General features: G+C 42.6%; 1 protein-coding gene across 6 annotated transcripts in view; it reads right to left on the reverse strand.

The window, feature by feature from the left end:
* The window catches only part of MRTFB (myocardin related transcription factor B), a 127,269-nt gene that overhangs the window by 38,045 nt on the left and 67,873 nt on the right, over positions 1-21,351 (reverse strand). For 5 of the 6 annotated variants that reach the window (XM_047087162.1, XM_047087156.1, XM_047087159.1 and 2 more), the window contains 4 exons: positions 17,729-17,890; positions 15,546-15,724; positions 3,692-3,826; positions 742-989 (listed from right to left, as the gene is read on the reverse strand). In XM_047087162.1, the coding sequence (XP_046943118.1) occupies positions 742-989; positions 3,692-3,826; positions 15,546-15,724; positions 17,729-17,890 (724 nt within the window). Of the gene's footprint in view, positions 1-741; positions 990-3,691; positions 3,830-15,545; positions 15,725-17,728; positions 17,891-21,351 lie in introns of all 6 variants that reach the window. The other variant, XM_047087161.1, reaches the window with a different exon arrangement.

Consider the following 21,351-nt stretch of genomic DNA (forward strand, 5'->3'; position numbering starts at 1 on the left):
GCCCTCATCTTCTCACATCTCCTTTATTGTGAAATGTCTGTCTTGCCTGCTGCCAGACTCCCCTCCGTGACCAGCATCTCACTGTCCTTTCGTGCACTGTGGCGTCACCACTACAGCCCTCTGAATCACCTACCACGTCAAGATTCAAGGCTGCCCGGCTTCAGATTCCCCTGGACAGCGGCTCTACTCAGTTTTGTCTTCTGCTTTTCATCCTGTTCCTTATTCAGGCTATTCTCCCCGTCATCCCATCAACAGGCATGGCCCGCTCCTTCCTCTGTTCTCGCACGGGGTGGGTGGGGGTGGGGGGGTCACTCTCCTTTGCGTGAAAGGGCCCCGCCCAAGTTTCGGGCTCTTTCCCACAGAGGTATCCTGCCTGCTTTCATAAAGCTTTCCTTGACCACTCTGGCTTCTACACTCATCCCCCCGCACCCCGCCTTTTTTAGGCTGTTTATAACAAGACTCTCGCTCCTTACGCTTTTCTCGCGGCGCCTACTACTACGTGGCAAACAACAGGCAGATCTCTCCTGGGCGAGTAATTGTGACCTGGCACCGCTACCGTGAAAGGTCAAGGTTCGGAACCTATCTCGGAGGACAAACCCTGGACTCACTGGCACGAGGGCAAGACGCCGCGGGACGGGCTTCGAGGACCAGGCAGTGAGACCGATCGCTGAGCGCAAGCGCCCCACGACATCCACCCCCTAGGAACCAGGGACGTGGCCCGCGCCGCCCCCGGCCCCGTACTTGAGCGGCGCGGGCAGGATGGTCTGGTAGTTGTAGTGCTGCTGCTGCTGGCTCAGGATCTGGAGCTGCAGGAACAGCTGCTGCTGCTGGAGCAGGCGGGCGTAGTTGGAGTCCATCTGGGGCTCGCTCTTCTCCCCCTTCTGGTCGGGCGGGATGTACTGGTGGTACTTGAGCTTCTTCACCCGCGGCTTGGGATCTTTGCACTTCTTGCCCCGGTGTTTGTCGTTAGGGTTCTTGGGATGGCTTTGCTGTTTTCGAGAGAAAGACAGGAGCATTTTAAGAGGCGCCATCACACGCGGCCTGTTCTACCGTGTGCCTGAATGCTCTGACGGTGACGTCAAAGAGCAAGGTCCCTCAGAAATTGGCGTAGCCGCTTCGGAAAGCAGTCCGCCGAATACGTTGCCAGAGCTACGAAAGCGTGGGTCTACCTCCCTGGGCCGAGCAATCCGGCGCCTGGGGCTCAGCCGGTTGAGCTTCCGACTCTTGATTTCGCCCCAGGTCATGATCTCACGGTTTGTGGGTTCGAGCCCCGCGTCAGACGCTGAGCGGACAGCGCGGGGCCTGTTTGGGATTCTCTGCCTCTCCCTTGCTCACACCTTCTCTCTCAAAATAAATAAACTTAAAAAAAAATCTGGCTCCTAAGAACTTACTTTCTCCTGTTCCTTGTTTTCTTACAGTAGGGGAAGGATATACTCCACTGAGCATTATCTATTCAAGTTCAACAAAGTTACTTTGGGTTTCTTGTTTAGACACACTTGTATCTATTGTCTCCTAGTGAAAAAGAGGGTGTACACCAAATATACAAATGGGAAAGGATTAGGTATGCTTCCCCCTGTGTCCTGTCTTGCAGTCATTAAAAATATATTCTTTAGAGACTATGTAAAAACAGAAGAGTGCTTCTAATGGAACAAAGCAGACTATAAAGTTGTGTGTTTCTAAGGAAAACACAAACACACACAAAAAATACTGCAGTCTCACAATATTCATCAATTCACTGTCATCTGCTTATCGTGTTATCGACAACAGATTTTACTTCTGGTCGTTTCCAAGTGATTGTACCAACGAACGGGGTGTGAGTTAAGGAGGCTGGACTCTAATTGTTATGTAATGATACAAGTGACTCAGCCAATCAGGAAGGCACCTGTTGGTAAGAACCACTGTTCCTCAGACGAAATCTGCTCTGATTTCTTCACTGGCACATTCTCTCAGGAAGGGAGGGCGGGAAACAGCTTTCCTCACAAAAATCCAAAGAACTGTAGTCTCTTTCCCAGTACGTACCTGTCTTCTCCTCTACTAGCAGAGTCCTAGGATCGCCTACCCAGCCTCTGAATGTCACATTCTTAAAGGATGCCTTTTGCCCCAGAATCAAAGCCCTCCTTAAAGAGGCACTCACTAGTGAAGAGGAGAAATTCAGAGGAGAGGAGAGGAGAGGAGAGGCAGAGACCTCTTAGGATCCACAGGGAAAGACGCACTGGCATTCAAACAGTCTTTGTGCCATCAGTGGTACGTGTTTGCGGATGTGGGCAGAGGGGTGCGAGCGGGCATTAGCTCAGCTGCCGCTTGCCACACTCTGGAATTTCGGGTTCCAAGAAGAAGTGATGGAAGATGCTGAGATGCACTGATCTGTGCCCTGAAGCCACAAACGCTGGGCCACCCTGACAAAGAGAGGCTGGAATAGAAACAGAGCCTTCTCTGCAGGAGGGCTGAGGACCAGGAGAGTGCCAGAGGGTAGCCGGAAGAAGCGAGGAATCCGCCCCAGGTACCTCCCCTGGGAGAGCAGCCCTGTGTTCACCCGGAGGCAGAAAGAAGGCTCCCCAACCCTTCAGGGGGCCTGGGTCGTTCCTGGCCTTGTGACTTCTTCGGGCCTCACTTCCTCATCTGGTAGGTGCAGAGAGGGTCAGCTAGCTCTCTGATGTCCTTTTTTAGTTCTAAAAGTTTGAGATCAGGGTTCTGCTGCTTTTGGCAAAAGCTGTATCGGAACTGTTTAGACTATTCCTCTGTTTATCCCCCCCTTTATTTAGCAGCTCTAAATGGACTTAAAAAAATTTTTTTAAGCCTACTATATATTAAAATTTTTAATCTTCCTTGGGGCCTATTCTAACTGAATTGTTTCACCAAGTAAAATTTAGGGAACAGTGCCACCAATGTGCAGCTTCTCGGAAGAACAAAACGAGCTTCAGCGGGCCAAATCTGCTAAAGCAAAAAACGCAGCCGCCTGTCTGAAGCCTCTGACCTGTCATGTGATACATCTGGAGTACCAGTGAGCTTGACCTTGTGTATAAACTCCAAAATTACGTTGCCATTAAAGACGTCTGTTCGTGAGGGGTGTGACTCCCCAGTGCTGTATCCTACTCTCTATCCTACTCTCCTCCCAGTGTGTCTTTCATGTCAGCAGCCTGGATGGAAGCAGGATTGGGAACCGCCGACAAAATGTACCCTCAAGCCTTTCCGCGCGGCTCTGGGAGTTTTCTAGAGACCAAATTTTGTGCAGTTCTTTGGTGACTACGGAGCAACAGGGCATCTGCTGAAGGTGGTGGTTTCCAATATTTTTTTTTTCAATTTTTTTTTAACGTTTATTTATTTTTGAGACAGAGAGAGACAGAGCATGAACGGGGGAGGGTCAGAGAGAGAGGGAGACACAGAATCGGAAACAGGCTCCAGGCTCTGAGCAGTCAGCACAGAGCCCGACGCGGGGCTCGAACTCACGGACCGTGAGATCGTGACCTGAGCCGAAGTCGAACGCTTAACGGACTGAGCCACCCAGGCGCCCCAGTGATTTCCAATATTAAGGCCTGACCTAGTAAGCCTGCCCGTGGGTTTTGTCTTCAAGGCTTCATTCAGGCTGAAAGGCAGGCTAGGAGGTGCAGAAACGTGCCTTTGTGTTCCCCGCATGGGCCACAGACGCGCCGCGAGTAAACCAACCTCACACCGGCGCGTGCCAGGAACCCACCTTCACCAGCGACGGGCCAGGCTTTGCTGAGGACACGGTGCTTGTGGGGAGGACAGGAGCGGGGGACCTGGTCAGGGGCTGATCTGGAGCAGGAGTTTTCAAGAATTCAGGAACTGCTGGGGACACTGAAGTAAACTGCTGGAAAAGGAGGAAAGAGAACAAGCGTGTGAACTCGATGGCATAAAATTAGAAAAACCAGAATTATAAGGGAATGACCTCATTTTCTGAACGTCCCCTAGGAAAGAAACAAAAGAAAAATATACTATTGTGTCTGAGACCCAGATGGCAGAATAACAGGCTTTACGTCAACGGACCCAAGTATTTAGTCTTTGCCCCAATGGCAATGAAAAGCAAAAGCTAAATAAGGTAATTCGATTGACTACACCCTAGTAGTGTTTTCTCAGAAATACGGTCAGAACCGCCCTTTTTTTGGCAGAAGCGAAGTCCAAGACTCTTGCAGAAATGATCAGAACGGTACATGATACTTGTGAGGTTTTCTTGCTGTATAGATCACAGTAATGCCGGCTGATTTAAACGTGGCATTTACTTTCCCTTACGGGCCCGATCAGTCCCCTCCAGCATACCCCAGACCCACGGCCTGGCAGCATTCAGTAAGCAAGCTGCCACTCCCTGGAGGCCCCTCCACACACATGTGCTTTACAGCTCATGTCCCAGGGTCCGAGCCCGACTAGCACTCTCTTTAACCATTTCCCCCATTTCCCACAACAGTTGGGCATCTGAACAATGTATTATTCTAAGACGGCCTTGTTTGACTGAGGGCACTCTCACACCCAAAGCAAGAAGCGAATTTATTACCGAGGTCAAACAAGTAACCACTAAACCTGGGTGTGGTGTCATATACTAACAGAGGAAGCTACCAAAGGCTTTCATAGCTTTTATCAACAGCCTAAGAGCCTATTTCTGCTGATGCTCTAAGTAGATTTTAAGTATTCACTTACTAGGAAGAGATATTAATTACTATTCTCACAAATCAGTTAAATGTTGCACAGCAATTACTACATGGACTTAACTATTACGAGCCTTAATTTAAGAAAAAAAATCTCTTCCTTTATCACTCTGCTGCCCTGCCCACAACTCTCAAATTCATTACAAGAATCAAAATCAGTTCTTTTGCTGATGTACTTGGGTTTAAGAATAGCAGACTGTATTTTCCTTCCTTAAAATAAATGACCTGAGAACTCAGAGGCTATTCAGCAGCAAGAAATATGAAGCTTGGCACATACTAGTTATTCAATAAATATTTGTTTAATGGGTGAATGGAAATTCCTTGTGGCTTTACTCATGCTGGGTCACACTCTCAAGGCCGGCTGAGACCGTGAGGATGTGTGTGAGTGTGCAATGAACTGTGCGTGCCCATGACGGCTCTCTCCCTAAGCATGGTTTTCCTTTTGCCACTGATTTCCACTTGTAAATAATTATTACTAACAGTGAGGGTTGACAATAAAAAGACGTGACTTTTCAAAGATGGCTATACGGTAACCCCCTTACCCACGGTTTATCTTTCTGCAGTTTCAGTGACCCATGGGCAACTGTGGTCCTGAAGGAGACGATCTGCCTCTGACATAGGGTCACAAGGTCAATGACAGCTTAACGCTACATTGCAGGCCTTTGTCATTCACCTCACTTCATCTCCTCATGGAGGCATTTTTATCATCTCACATCATCAGAAGAAGAAGGGAGTGTAGAATCATGAGATATTTTGAGAGTGGAAGCCCACATTCACATAACTTTTATTACACTTATAACTGTCCTATTTTTACAGTCGTTAATCTCTTACTATGCCCCTTTATAAATTAAACTTTACATTGGTATGTACATATAGGAAAAAACCAGGGTATACAGGGTTCTGTGCTATCAGCGGTTTCAGACACCCCCTGGGCTCTGGGAATGCATCCCCTGTGGGTAAGGGGAGAACACTGCACTTGATTTCATTCAAAGAGAAGTGAAAGAAACGAACTTCTCCAGGAGTCTCGACACCTGTACTCCAGGCTGACTTCTGCCCCCAAATGGCCCTGAGACAGCCGCTTCCTTAACGAACCTCTGACATGAAGGGAAGCTGATGGCCAGCTAAGTCACTGCTTTAAGGATATGGTTTTAAATTATTTGTTTTCCTCTCACTTTGCACATTTTTTGGAAGTGAGGATATTTATCTCTGGGTCAATTTTCCCATAGGGAAAAACATTCCTTGGCTGTTAAATAATTGGCATACGAAGTAGAATCACATATTTGTGTGTGTGTGTGTGTGTGTGTGTGTATAATATATATGTATATGTATATATGTATATATATAGTATATTTAAAAATTGTATATACATAGGTGTGTATATTCATATGGGTGTGTGTGTGTGTTTTGTTCCTTGCACATAAATTCTACTAACCTGGCAAGCTATTTTACCCCTCCAGCCCCCCAATGACTAATGCGATTGCAGTGATGCATTTGACAGCTGTCAGTGTTAATAATCTGGAAAATAATCCAGTAGCATAATGTGCTATCAATTATAATATTTATGAAAATGTTTCTCCTGTATTTCTAAGACCTTGTCTGACTTCAGCCTTGATTACAGATACTCTCATCTTACTAGCTCTTTTCAGTGTGACTCTGCTACCCAGAAAACCAGAGGCCCCCCCACACCCCACCCCAGCATTAACACAAGAATGACCCAACTGAGATACGGTGATTATTCACATTACCTTATCTGATGATAAATTCTGGTTAAAATGGGAGAAACGTCTAAACTCTTCTTTACATTTGCCAGTCTTTGTTATGTGCCTTAGAAATGACCCCTTAAATAACCTTACATCCTAGCTAGACGTTAGGATCCTAGTGACTAGAGTTCCCCAAAAATCGAGGTATCAGTACTTCTGAAACGACAGTATTCCAAAAAAGATGAAAACAATATTCAAGCCATAAAGGACACCACACTTATTTTACCCCATCATAAAGTAAGCAGTATGTTAAAATCTTAAAAGAATATTTCAAATGTTTAAATTTCCTCTGGCACCTAAGGTCACCTTTTGTACTTTCAAAATTTAATCTCGAATGATTCGGAATCTTTTCTCCAAGGAAACAAAAGAGCTGCAAGCTTTGCTCTGTTTTATTCGATCTGAGTGCTGTTCCCAAGCTACAGGTCTCATGACCGCCAATTCTTCAACTGTCATCATGACACCGTGACAGACAATGTCAGGAAAACACTGTTGTCTAATGAGGGATACTTAGGCTTTAAACAAAACCGAAAAGATTCAGTCTTTGAATCTTAAAGACTGACTTTTCTCTTCTTAGAAATTGCTAAGGGTAAGTTCTGCTACCAAAGAAAAAAATAAGTCAAGGTAAATGTTTAAGCTGATTAAAATTTTATAATGTATCAGGTGTCTGCACTGGTTCCTTCTGAAAAGATGATACACTTGTCAAGGACCAATCACTGTTCTCTGGTAAGTTCCTTTTTTATTAGATTTCTTTATGCGATCCAGAGGGGCAGAAACTAGATATTTAAAAACAAAGTTTTTTTGGACTGGAGATTTTAAGTCTAAAATACATGTGTTTTTAATTTAGGATACAGCACAGATCTTAATTAAGATGGGAATATGCAAATAAGAAATTCAAAATGCAATTATTCTTTAAATATTGTTTCCATACTCTGATCCCCAAATAAAACAAATGCTAGTCAATGAATGGGCTGAATACAAATCAAAAACACATGCTTTGTATATTTAATAGATGGATATTTAATGTAAATTCTAGTTTTGCTAAAATATATCACAGCACTGACCACTTTATGTAATACACAGTTACAAGTTAAGATATTTCATTTTTTAAGTTTTTATTTATTTGTTTTGAGAGAAAGAGAAAGCGTGAGCTGGGAAGGGCAGAGAGAATTCCAAGCGGGTTCTGTGCTGTCAGCACAGAGCCTGACTTGGGGCTCGATCTCATGAACAGTGAGATCATGACATGAGCCAAAATTAAGAGTCGGACGCTTAACTGACTGAGCCACCCGGGTGCCCCTAGGCCTTTTATTTTTAGAACAAGGAGTTGAACATTAACATTTTGGCACAATATCTAGTGAACATTTGGTTGGTACATTTGACCTGGTTAGTAAAGAGGATCTGCATGTAGCCCTCATTTAAAAAATCTATTATTTAAAAAGATTGTGGTAAAATACATATAAGTTACCATTTAGGGGCACCTGGGTGGCTCAGTCGGTTAAGCTTCCAACTTCAGCCCCAGTAATGATCATGCAGTTTGTGAGTCCCAGCTCCGCATTGGACTCTGTGCTGATAGCTTGGAGCCTGGAGCCTGCTTTGGATTCTGTGTCTCTCTCTCTCTGCCCCTCTCCTGCTCGCGCTCTCTCTCTCAAAAATGAATAAACATTAAAAAAAATTTTTTTTTAAGTTACCATTTAAACCATCTGATGTATTAAAAATTTTTTTTAATGTTTATTTTTGAGAGAGAGAGCATGTGCAGGGGAGGGGCAGAGAGAGAGAGAGAGGGAGACACAGAATCCGAAGCAGGCTCCAGGCTCCGAGCTGTCAGCACAGAGCCTGACGTGGGGCTTGAAGGCACAAACGGCGAGATCATTACTGGAGCTGAAGCTGGATGTCTAACTGACTGAGCCACCCAGGCGCTCCTAAAGCATTTTAAAGTGTAGAGTCCTATGGCATTAAGTATATTCCCACTGTTCTGTAACCATCAGTACCATCCACCTCCAGAAAAACGGAAACTCTCTTTCCATCGAACGACTCCCCATTCTCCCCTCCCACCAGCCTCTGACAACCACCATCTACTTAATGTCTATATGAATTTGACTATTATAGCTCCTAATAAAGTGGAATCATACAACATTTTTCCTTTTGTGATCGGCTTATTTCGTTTAGCATAATGTCCTGAAGGTTCATCCATGTTATAGCGTGGGTTGCTCAGAATCTCCCTTCTCTTTTAAGCCTCCACAACATTCTATTGCACATACACACTGCATTCATTTGTCAGTGGCCACAAGGGTTGCTTCTACCTTTGGCTATTGTCCACAATGCTATGAACACGGCTGTACAAATACCTGCTCAAGTCCCTGCTTTCAACCCTTTGAGGCATTTACCCAGAAATGGAATTTCTGGATCATACGGTAATTCTATTTTTAGCTTTTTGAGAGAACTGCCGTACCATTTTCTGTAGTGACTGTACCATTTCACAATCCCACCCAGAGGGCACAGGGATTCCAATTTCTCCACATCCTTACCGACGCCTGTTAATTTATCTTCTTTGGATAGCAGCCATTCTAGTGGTGTGAGGTGATACCTCATGGTGGTTTTGATTTGCATTTCTCTAGTGACTGGTGATGTTGAGCATCTTTTCATGTGTTTATTCACCGTTTGTTGATCATCTTTAGAGAAATCCCTATTCTGGTCCTTTGCACATTTTATTTTTTCTAGTGTTTATTTTTGAGAGAGACACAGAGTGCGAACAGGGGAAGGGCAGAGAAAGAGGGAGACACAGAATCCGAAGCAGGCTCCAGGCTCTGAGCTGTCAGCAGAGAGCCCAACGCGGGGCTCAAACTCACGAAGCACGAGATCATGACCTGAGCTGAAGTCGGACGCTCAACCAACTGAGCCACCCAGGTGCCCCTGTATTTCTTAAGTAACACAAAGAACAGCTGTCATTATGGGTTATAACAGGGTGATACGGGACGATGTGCTGGAAAAGGGTCTTAAGAAGAATCTCAAACTGATGGCATAATGAGAACAAAGTTATTACTTTAAATCCTGTGCAGGTCAGAGAGATGCTCTCTTAATGACACCTGTAATACGTGTAATGTAAGTAGCTCAGCGCCTGGCCCAAATAAGTGCCCAGCAAATGTTGGCCATTCTTTTTCATCCTCATCTCAATTATATTTGATAAACCCTAACTGATTTATGAATACAGAGGAAAGGCCTATTCTGTAGAAAGTATACTTTCCTATTGGTCACAGGAGAACAGAGTTAGGAGCTGGGTTGGTACACAACTTCACAGTTAATGCTGGAAACCAGCTCCAAATCTAAGTCCTCTCGACATGTAAGTTACATGCAATGAGATTGGAAGGGTAACAATAGAAATTACCACCAATATCTTTGATGCCCTAATTTAGGCCTTTATTGATAAGCATTTGTAATAAAAGTTAGTCCTGTTGTAATTATTTAATGTATGTGTACATGACCTTGCTCATTTTGTGAGCTTAAACCTAAGGTGTCTATATTATGTGGGAAAGGTCGTCTAGCTAAAAGTTGCTTGATACAATGGGAAAAAACGTACCAAACTCCTCTAATCCCGTCTTCATGAAAGTACACAGAGGGTCCGACCCACGAGGTTCCTTCTCAGCCCTACTTCCAATTCAGCACAGGAGTTGTCCCCGCAGCACAGACTTGGAAAATGTCAGGTCACACGTACAGTTAAGCATGTGGGTGCTTATAATAAACGATTAATTAAATGGCTTAAGAAATCGCTGAGGGAGTAAAGGTCTTCAGATTAAAAGCACCAGTGTAACAGCTCCTGGTGCTCACATGTAACTAGCTGTTCTTAATTTTCTACAGCTTTCCACTGTTCAAAAATTTCTTAGGCATAAAATAAATTGAGCTCCACCAATGTGTGATGTCTGCTCCGTTAATGTTGTGGCAAGTTCCTTTCCATCTGTACTTTGATCGGAATTGAAAAGAAAAGAGAATCATCCAAGGAAGGGCAGTGCTAGTCTCTTACAGACCACACAGAATTACATATTTCAAAGAAGAATTTTTTTTGGTGGAATGTACATTTTGAAGGAAGGATATGCTGGATATTATGTGTTTTATTATTTTTGTTTTGTAAGGAATGTATCTTTTATCTGAATATTTTCCTGTAGGACTCAATCCTCTGGTATCTCTCTGTGTGTTTTGAGAAAGAAGTCAGGAGACAACATGTTGTAACACATTTTGGAGTTAAGCAAGCCATAAAACAATCTTAAGCCTAATTTTCTCTCAAGTAATTATCTGTAAATATAACTTTTAAAGAACTAGAAAGAAATTCCCTACACTGGCCCTGAGATTTATATTAGGCCAAATAAAAAAAGAGTTGAATAGGAAAATTAGAAAAATGTGTTTTAATCATGTGATTAAATGTGTAGCGCGAAGTGATGACTAATTAACATATAAAAAAACCCTGGTTCCGGCAAACAAGAAGAAAGCGAAATCTATGACAGTTACTCTAAGTGGGGTCTATGGAGTTTTGTTACCTGCCTGCTACAAGTACGGGAAGTCCCACAGAAATCTGGTGCTACCCTACTACTTTCACTGTGTTGTGCAAGAAGACTGGTCCACAATGATCTGGAAGACAAGCTACGTAAAAAACACATACTAGTCTTTCACTCCAGGCAACCTGAGGACCACTGGTCTATAGTAACAAAATTCGCCAACCGAACTCCTTCCCTGAGTTTCCATTTTAAAGACTGAAAACTAAGACACCCAAGTTATAAGCTGTCTATGTTGTTTTGTTGTCCTGTCTTTATACGGTTTCCATAACAGGGAGGAGACTGACTTTGGGGAAGTACAGTGATAATTCTAAAGCAGGAAAAAAGAAATTACAGAGATGATCTCCCAAGTTTTTCATTCATTCAAGCAACAAGCACTTGCCGTGTGCTGGACCCTGCATGTTCAGGATGATGTCACCAAGATAGAATGAGGGGACATCCCAGCCCTTTGGAAACTCGATGTCTAATGAGAAGCAGTGTTTTCAGGTACTTTTCCCTTGAGCTACAGATGCGAAAGTAATCATGTTTAGGGAAACAAATATATTTTATATATATATGAAGTGAGATGCCTGGACAAATTCATAAACCAACACTAGAGAACAGTGAAAAAAATTAAAGTACAAAATGTGCCAAAACAGACCCTAATTATCATTTCTAGATGACACAAAAATCCCGAAGACGTTATAGGCATCACAAAGTTGCCTGTGCAGTTGACTGAAAAACAAACCCCCCAAACCTACAACATACTTAGAATCCTCCTCAAGGATTATTTTTCTTCAACATCAGTAGAGCACAGTTAACAGGGAGATGCTTCTTTAATCGAGTGAATCGAGGTGTGATATAATAATGAGAATCTTTGTCAGATTCTTTCCTTATAAATACTAACACACTTACTACAAGGGAATTTTATGAAGGACATGCCACGTAAGAAGGTCTCAAGGTTTGTGGTGCAGAAATTATGTGACAGGTAAACGTGCGGCAGGCCAGCCTGAGGTTCTAGGTTCTTCTACTTGGATGTCTATGCAGGCAGCATACCCCTCTCTGAAGTGGGGCTTCCGGCGCAGGCCGAGCCGACAGATAAAAAGCAGACTGTTAAGGGTCTGCACGTAGCAGGCAGAGCTGGGGCTGCAGCAACATCAGTGTTCTAAAAGCCAGTGTTTAAGTTCCCGACGACCCCAGGGCTTCATGTGTATTGCACTGGCAATAAACTGACCAGACTGATTCTTCAGGAAACACTGCTATTCCTTTTTTCCTTCAAGGAACTCAGGAATGTCAGCCCACTGGGCAGGACTCTCTCTGGTTAAAGAGTCTCACTTAGAAACTCAGCTGGAGACCAAGTTTCAAGAGCACAGTAAAAGACTTAATACAAGCAGTGCAGAGACGGGAAAACACTAATCTCCTACAACACAGGGGGGCTGTCATGAGGCCATCACCAGGCAGATGGCTGACAGGACAAAAATTCCATGTCACTAAAGCCAAGCCCACTCTGACAGCTGTCTGATATCCTGACCTAAGCAGAGAACAACCAACCAAGATGGGTAAGTAGAACTGTTTTTTAATGGTATTGACTTGCATACCTGACATTCTTTTTAGCCCTATTTTTAAAGCTCAAACCCAGGGCGCAGCAAATATGTGAGAATACAGTAGGGGCTGGGCTCCCTTGGTCTCCCTGTCTGCCTGCTCAGACCTCAGGCCGTGGGTCTGGTCCCTGACCCCACCTCCTTCCAGACCAGGTTCTAGCCAAGCAGAGAGGCCAGTGGCTCTTGCCCTGAAACTCTGATAGGACAATCTGAACCCAGCTGCCCGAACTACCTCAGATGAATCTGAGCTGGAGAGGCTCTGCTCTCAAACGGAAGAACACAAACACTGACTGCTTCTACAAGCCTGGCATCAGTCAGCGCTTGTGCTGAATTCAGTTCAACATTCACTGAGCGCTTCTTCTGTACCAGGCCCGGTGCTGGACGTTGCAGACGCACAGACACATCACACACACAGAGACAACACACAGACACACACAGACAGACACGCGCGCACGCGCGCACACACACACACACACACACACACACACACACACACACACACTAAAGTAGCTCTCGTCCCTCTCTGAGAGTCAAAGTCCCTCTCCTCAAGGGCTCACAGTTTAGTTGGAGGCATCCACACAATATGCAAACACATGAATGTATTTCAGATCATGGTGATAAGGTCAGTAAGGAAAATCCTGCGGGAAGACCTAGTCCCTTACAAACAGACATTCAGGAATGAGAAGAAATGCTGAAAGAAAATATGCAAACATTTTTAATCACCAAATTTCCATACCCCTCTGAACCCACGCCTCCCCTGGTGTAAGGGTTAAGGCAGGTAATTGCTAAATTCCTTCCCAACTCAAAAATGCTATGATACTTGGCTTTAACAAGAACATTTTCTACTGAACTTAACCAGTTCCATTAAGTAGTTCAATAGCTCTGGCTTAAAGATAACTAAGTAGCATTAACATTTCAGTAAGGCAAAAAAAGACTATAAGGAGATGAACAACTAACTTATGTGCAGCATAAGACTTCTTACATAACCAAACAAAACATGAACACCCATTGGAAAGTAAGAAATGAGAATTTCCAATGCAATTATTAAAAACTATTTGTTAGATTCCTTTGCATGCCCTAGATTTTCAGTTCCCAAAACAATGTGACACATAATACGTGCTCAGTAAATATTTGTCGAACAAAGAAGTTCAATCTAACCCAAATCAAGAAGCCAGTTACAACACTGAACTCTCCAAACAGTGTGCGAGGTTTACAGTGAAGACATTACCTACCTGTGGTAAAGACACAATGACTATGGGAACCGTATTACCTTCTTGGAAGGTAGTTGAAATGCCCACCTTTTGCCTAAAAAGGTCCAAATCCATTTCAGAACCTGGTAACTATCCAAAGAAATAATCAGACAAGTGTCCAACAACGTATGCATAAAAAACTATGGAGGGGGCGCCCGGGTGGCTCAGTCGGTTGGGCGTCCGACTTTGGCTCAGGTCATGATCTCGTGGTCCCTGAGTTCGAGCCCCGCGTTGGGCTCTGTGCGGACAGCTCAGAGCCTGGAACCTGCTTTGGATTCTGTGTCTCCCTCTCTCTGCCCCTCCCCTGTTCGTGCTCTCTCTCTCAAAAATAAATAAACGTTAAAAAAAGAAAACCTGTGCATCAAAGGACACTATCAGTAAAAGGTGAGGACCAACACAAAGAATGGGAGAAAATATTTGCTAATCATATATCTGATAAGGGGTTAATATACAAAAAACTCCTATAATTTAATAGCAGACAAATAATCTGATTAAAAATGGACAAAGGACTCAAACAGACATATCTCCAAAGATGACATATAAATGGCCAACAAACATATGAAAAGATGCTGAACAGCACTAGTCATTAGAGAAAGGCAAATCAAAACCACAGTGAGATACCACTTCATAACACTAGAATGGCTACTATCAAAAGAGCATAAACTAGTAAGTGTTGGTGAGGACATGGAGAAACTGAAACCCGTGCATGCAGGAGTGTGAAACGGTACAACCGCTATGGAGAACGGCACGGAGGTTCCTTAATAAACTAAACATAGAATTACCATGTGGTCCATCAATCCCACTTTTGGGTATATGCCCCAAGGAACTGAAAGCAGGGTCTCAAAGAGATATTTCCAAACTCATGTACCTAGGGCCGTTACTCACAATAGCCAGAGATGGAAGTCACTGACTGCCAATGAGTGGATACACAGAGTATGGTATATATCCATACAATGGACGGTCATTCAGCCTTAAAAATGGAGATTCTGTCACATGCTACAACATCAACAAACCTTGAAGGTATTACGTTAAGTGACATAAAAAGGCAAATATTGCATGATTCCATTTATATGAGGCATCTAAAGGAGTCAAATTCATATGTACGTATGTACATATTTACTTAAATTCCAGTATAGTTAACACACGTCATATTCGTTTCAGGTGTACAATATAATGATTCAACAATTCTATACATTACTCCGTGCTCATCATGGTAAGTGTACTCTTAACAGCCTTCACCTATTTCACCCATCCCCCACCCTAAAGGAGTCAGATTCTTAGAGACAGAAATGCAACGGTGGGCAATCATCAGGGTCTGGAAGGAAGGGGGATGGGGCGTTACTGTTTAATGGCCACAGTTTCAGTTTTTTAAGACAAAAAGTTCTGGGTATTTGTTGCACAACACAAGTGTACTTAACACTACTGAGCTGCAGATTTTAAAATGGTTAAGATGGCAAAAAAAGGGGGGGGGGGAGGGTTATATTTTATAGTGTGCGAATTATACCCCCAACAAAAGTTATGTGAAACATTTTAAAAAGCAAGTTACACAACCATTTGTAAAATAAAAGTGTGTGTATAGAACAGAAATGAAATGTAAGAATCTACTGAAAAATGTTAACAGTGTTTGTATTACAGGTGAAAAAGAAGTCTGTAGTTTCCCACACTTTCAGACTTTTCTTCTGGAGAAAATGTAATTACCTTGATATACAAAAAACAGGGCATGGTCTCTATTAAGGGGCAGAAACAAGAAAGCTGATACCTGGGCTGGAGTGCTTGTAGTCGCGGGAGACGGCGATTCACTAACTTTTGGCTCAGTCGGGGAAGCGGCGGACCCCTGCGAGTCCTGGCTGGCTGGCTGGTCTGGAGACAGAGCATCGCTGCTGTCTTCGTCAAATGAGAAATCGCCCTGAGTTTGAGGATAGTCCTCCTTCCCAACGCCTAAAGAAAGAAATGACTTTCAACTTAAGTTGACCTTGGAACACCAAGCTTACAATGATAAAGAAGGAGAAACACTGTTTAGTACAAGAACTTAAGAAGCTGGTTTAAAAAAAAAAAACTGATGGGGCTCCTGGGTGGCTCAGTCGGTTGAGCGTCCGACTTCGGCTCAGGTCATGATCTCACTGCTTGGGAGTTCGAGCCCTGCACTGGGCTCTGTGCTCACAGCTCAGAGCCTGGGGCCTGCCTCGGATTCTGTGTTTCCCTCTCTCTCTGCCCCTCCCTGACTCATGCTCTTTCTCTCCCTCTCTCAAAAATAAATAGTAAAACATTAAAAAAAATCGAACACAATGTACTTCCCAGAGGAAGGACACACCAGTCACTACCTATGATGAATACTTGGGGAAGAAAGTCAGATCAGATCAATCTGAATCAGATCAAGCCTTTGGATTCAACTACCAGTTTCAGGAAATACAGAAGACAAAAAAAGTTTTTAATGACACTGGGAATGCTAATGCATTCAGTAAAATCCAGTATGTGGGCATGGCTAGAGAACAAAAGGCTTTTTCACCAACAAAGTAAGAAAAGTTAGAAGACCCACCCATGAGATTAAGATTTAAGAGCTATATCAGCAAAGACAAGGTGTGAACCTTGCTTGGACCCTGATGTGGAATACAAGTGTTAAAAAACATTAAGAGGCACGGGAGAAAATGGAGCTATGGTTCGGTATCTGTGGATGAGTCCTACTTCATGGAGAGGCCCAGTTATGCTGATGCCTTGCCTTTTGGGGCCCATTTCTTTGGGATTGAATGGAATCATCGTTGAATGTACTACTTAGAATTACTGACTACAAATTGCCTGAGATTTAAACCCATACTCATGCAAAATATGAAGTCCTCAGTGTAATGGAAACAAGACTAGTTTTTATAGCAGGATACTAACTTTTCAAAATTGCTTGCTGAACAAGCGGTATTATTATTATTATTTTTTTTTCTGCTAAAACTTGTGCCAGAATATAAAGTATGCGTAGTGAGGAAACATTAGTAACTATGATAAGATCAGGATAAAATGGACAAATTTTACCATTCTTAATAAATACATCTGTCCTCATGTGCTATTTACGTTGTTGAACTAACACTGAACAAGATATTCATCTTTCCTAGAAGTACACAGAATTAAGTAATGAAAAATCTGTAAGGATCTTAAATAACACAACAGAAATTAAATAGTATAATGAGTAAGTTGAATTAAGAAAACGTCAGAATGAGGGGCGCATGGGTGGCTCAGTCGGTTGAGTGTCCAACTTCAGCTCAGGTCATGATCTCACGGTCTGTGAGTTCAAGCCCCACGTCGGGCTCTGTGCTGACAGCTCAGAGCCTGGAGCCCCTTGGGATTCTGTGTCTCCCTCTCTCTCTCTCTCTCTGCCCCTCCCCACCTGTGCTCTGTCTCTGCTGAAAATGAATAAACATCAAAAAAAAAATTAAAAAAAAAAGATGTCAGAATGAAATTGGAACTTAAGAACAGAAACCTCAGACGTGACAAGAGGAACTTCTGTGTTAACTAGTAAGAGATGCTTCATCTACCTTATTACATAAAAAACAAAAAAAAAAAATCCCAAGAATAACGGGAATTGGTGCAAGTGATTAATCGATTTCTAATTCACCCAGAAAACAATACTCATGATCGGTGCTGGCTTTTTTATTTTAATGTTTATTTAAGAGAGAGAGTGAGAGAGAGAGCATGTGCACGAGAGGGGGAGGGGCAGAGAGAGAGAGAGGGAAAGAGAGAGAGAGAGAATCGCAAGCCGACTCCACACCGACAGCACAGAGCCTGCCGTGGGGTTCAATCTCATGAACCAGGAGATCATTACCTGAGCCAAAATCAAGAGTCGGACTCTTAAGTGACTGAGCCACCCAGGTGCCCCTGGTGCTGGCTTTTTAAATTAAATTTGTTTGAAACTTCCAAGTTTCTCTTTCTCCCAGAAATAATAAATTTTTAGAGTCTTGCCTATAATTGCTTCCTTAACACTGGAGTCTACAGGAAGGATGTTTTTCTCTACCAGCTCCATAGGACCAGGTCTTTGAGCAATCTTTTCATTCAGATCATCCGCTAGTCGAGCTCTTTTCAACTTCATCTGAGTAGCCTGCAGGGATGGTTCTGCAAATGTTTCTAAAAGAGGAAACATAGTTTTAACCATTACTTGAATTACTCGGTTCCATAACGTTACTTCTGGCCAACTGAATCTAATTTAATTTAAACTGGGTTAAACATATTTATGTGTTCTCAACACACTGATGGAAAGAGAAGTAGGCTGTTTAAGAATGCTGTAGTGTACGCTGTATATTTTTAGTCCTGGATACTTTATACTGTCTATATAATGCCCTTAGACGCAAATTAACATGAACTCAAGCCAAAAATGTGGTACTGCTCTTGTTCATTTATGGTGGGAGGATCACAGTCACATTTGTTAGGTATTGGGAGGTCTGGAGGATGAACACGAGGGATGTGGTCCATCCGTGGCCCAAGAAGTGTCCAGGTGTGATCTGGCTTCACTGCAAAGCCAACTGCGAGACGTGGCACTGTTCTCTTACTTAGTTAGGTCCTAAAGCTTCTCTGCAGGAGCCAAAGGAAGAGCCAGAATCAAATTCTTGGGTTGATCCTTGTGTGTCTCAGTCAATCATCCTAAGAATCTGGGTTTATTTCTGGCTATATAACCTTGGAACATTCAATTACATAGTCCTATGTCATAAAGATAGATGTCAATGGTCATAAAGAAGGCTCGGCTCATCTACTTGCAAACAGGAAGTTGTACAACAAATGCAAAAGTAACGTAAGTATCCTAGCTCATTCATCTGGGTAACTGTGTCAATGACTTGGCTTCTGGTACCTCTCATTAACATTTTATTATATTGTTCTAAATAATGTTTAGAAGTGATTAAAAACATGGTGAGGTGTTAACCCCAAATTCTGAGTTGACAGTTGCCTGCCACTTAAATTGTATAGCAGAAGGTCTTTTAATGAAAATCCCCATAAGTAATCTCAGGATTAAGTGATGTTCTCTTTTTAGTGGGTACAATGTCCTGGCTGAAGCCCAAAGCACACCAAAAGCCCACGGCCAGTGAATTACTCCCCAGCACATCCGAGTGCTTCTCCTTCCACCAGCTGAATTACATGCTTACCAAAACTCAACCTTGATGGTCCGCAAAACAGTTCATATCATTTCATATCTGCTGTCAATACATAATTTAACTACATCTTATAGGAAAATGATAAACTTCAAAAATAAGACTATTTCTTGGGAACCTAAGATAAATCCTTTGGAATGATTTGATAAAGGTGGGTTATTACAGAATAAGTCACTGTCAAATTAGGGCAATTAACAACTAAAATATTTGGGAAAAATTATAAAATCTAGGATTTTCCAACTCAGATTGCTTTTCAAGTGTCTTTGTGTTGTTTTTGCACCCTAAATGGAAATTGTAGATGACGTATGATAGCTGTGCTTCATGCAAGAAAGATGATGTAAACTCCATTCACTTCCCTAATGAGGGCCCTGGTCTTAAATCAGAGTATTGGCTAATAAATGCACATTTCTGTAAGTGAAGATAACATGGGTGACCTCTCATTTTTAACATTTTCCTGTATAACCTTAGGCTGTGGCCCCCATCTTATTACATAAACCACTTCTAACCACACAGGAAGATGACAGGTAGAGAGAATGACACCATGCAAATCACTCTTAGGGTGGTTTTAAATGCTGTTGTTAAGATCTAGGTAGGACAGTCTTCTGCCTTTCTCCTTTCTCCCATCAACATTTCCATATCAGGAATATGTCTGGAATGAAAATATCCCGAAAGTAAATAATTAGACGCTGGGATTTTTGGTATGTTTCTGTTTTTGGTCTTGTGATCTCCTCATCTCCACGATGCTGAGGTTAGATTTTAGCTGAACTTCAGAAAAATAATTTAGACTTTTGCCTGCCAAACATCCAATTCAATCAAAATTGGGGTAATGTTAAAATAAGTTGGGGGGTTTGAAGTTATTTTTTAAAATTACAAATGATATATATTCTTTCTTACTGTAAAAATCCCAACTTGAGAACAGATACTAAAAAAACATCACTTACAGGCCGCTCATGCACATAGTTGGGTTTTTAACCACTGGGTAATCTTTTCTTCCTCTTCTTCTTTTTTTTAAAGCAAATATGATTCTTTTTGATAAGTGTATTTGCTTTGGTTTTAATTATATTAATAAAGCCTGTTACAATTAGAAGGCAAGTTGAAACAGAAGTATTGTTCCTTCAAAAATGTCCTTTATAGGTCGAGGTATTTTTAGGTGCAGAAGGAGCCCTGTCCCCAGTTACTTACCATCACAATTGCTTCTTGAAGATTCACTTAACCCTGACATTTTTTTGGTAGCTGTTTCTACCCTACCACTTGAGTTCTGGAAAAGCTTTTTTAGCCCAATGGACTTCTGAGAACACACTAAGAGTAGTGGAAGGCATATACCCGTCACTTCCCACCCCAGATATGGAGATAGTCACATAATCATAGATTCTTTGGATTAGAAGAGACCCTACTTGGGGATGCAGATACCAACTTGCTGCTTGGAATTTGTTTACAACATCCTACTGTGGTGTCATCCTGTGCTTCGTCCCCACCACAACAGCCTGTTTACTGCCATCGAGCCCTTTTCACAATCTGTAATTCATTTGTTTTGCCTGTTTATTATCTGTCTCTGCTACTAGATTGTAAGCTTCATGAAAGCAGGCATGGATCTGGCTCATTTGCTGGGTCTCTGGGGTCTAGTTCACTGGCCAATGAATGACCACCTCAAATGAGCATAACCTTATTGCTTCTGGGAGAGTTTTAAACATGTCTGACCTTCAGGATATTACTCCTTATGATGAGCGACAATCTAATACTTTGTAATATCAACCTAATTCTAATACTAACTCTATCATTAGACCAGAGGAATAAATATAATATTCCTACTTGAGAAGAGTCTCTGAATCTTTGTGAGAAATTTCCAGATTCTTTCTGTATCATCTCAGGGTTTAACACACTCAAGACTATCACGGGGTCAAGCTTCTAGTCCTTGCTTAATAAATCAGTCTGAGGAACAAAACAATGAAAGAAAACGTACTCAGGAGCTTATGGGGGGGGAGGGATACTTTCAAGAATGCTCTGTCTTTAGACAGAAAAACATTCTGGTCTGAGTCATGTGTCTCACTAGAGACAGAACAGAACTGTCCCTACCAGCTTCGCAAGTGATGAAGCTAGACCACTGAGGAAATCCGGTGGGCTAAGTGGAGAGTATTTAATTAATGGTCAGATCAAGATGGACTGTTGTGGGTACGTAACGACAAACAAAAATGTTAGGTGTGGGCAGTGCACCAGGTAGATATAACAGGGTCCATCCAGATAGGTGAAAATCTAGGGTTACACTTGTGGCCACTGTACCCTTTATGACTTAATGGGAAAATATTCCTCACTGATGAAGAAATCCTCTGGACCAAAAATGTTTTTCCAGGACAGATGGTAGAGACATCTACAGCACCAGTTGGTGGGGCAGAGTCAGTTCATCAATTGGTTATTTGGAGAATCAAACTTTCCCCATGTATCTAACAT

This window comes from Lynx rufus, unplaced genomic scaffold, assembly GCF_022079265.1.
Source record: "Lynx rufus isolate CCGP_SWC_20201006 ecotype Redwood Valley unplaced genomic scaffold, mLynRuf1.p SCAF_23, whole genome shotgun sequence".
Taxonomy (NCBI): Eukaryota; Metazoa; Chordata; class Mammalia; order Carnivora; family Felidae; genus Lynx; species Lynx rufus.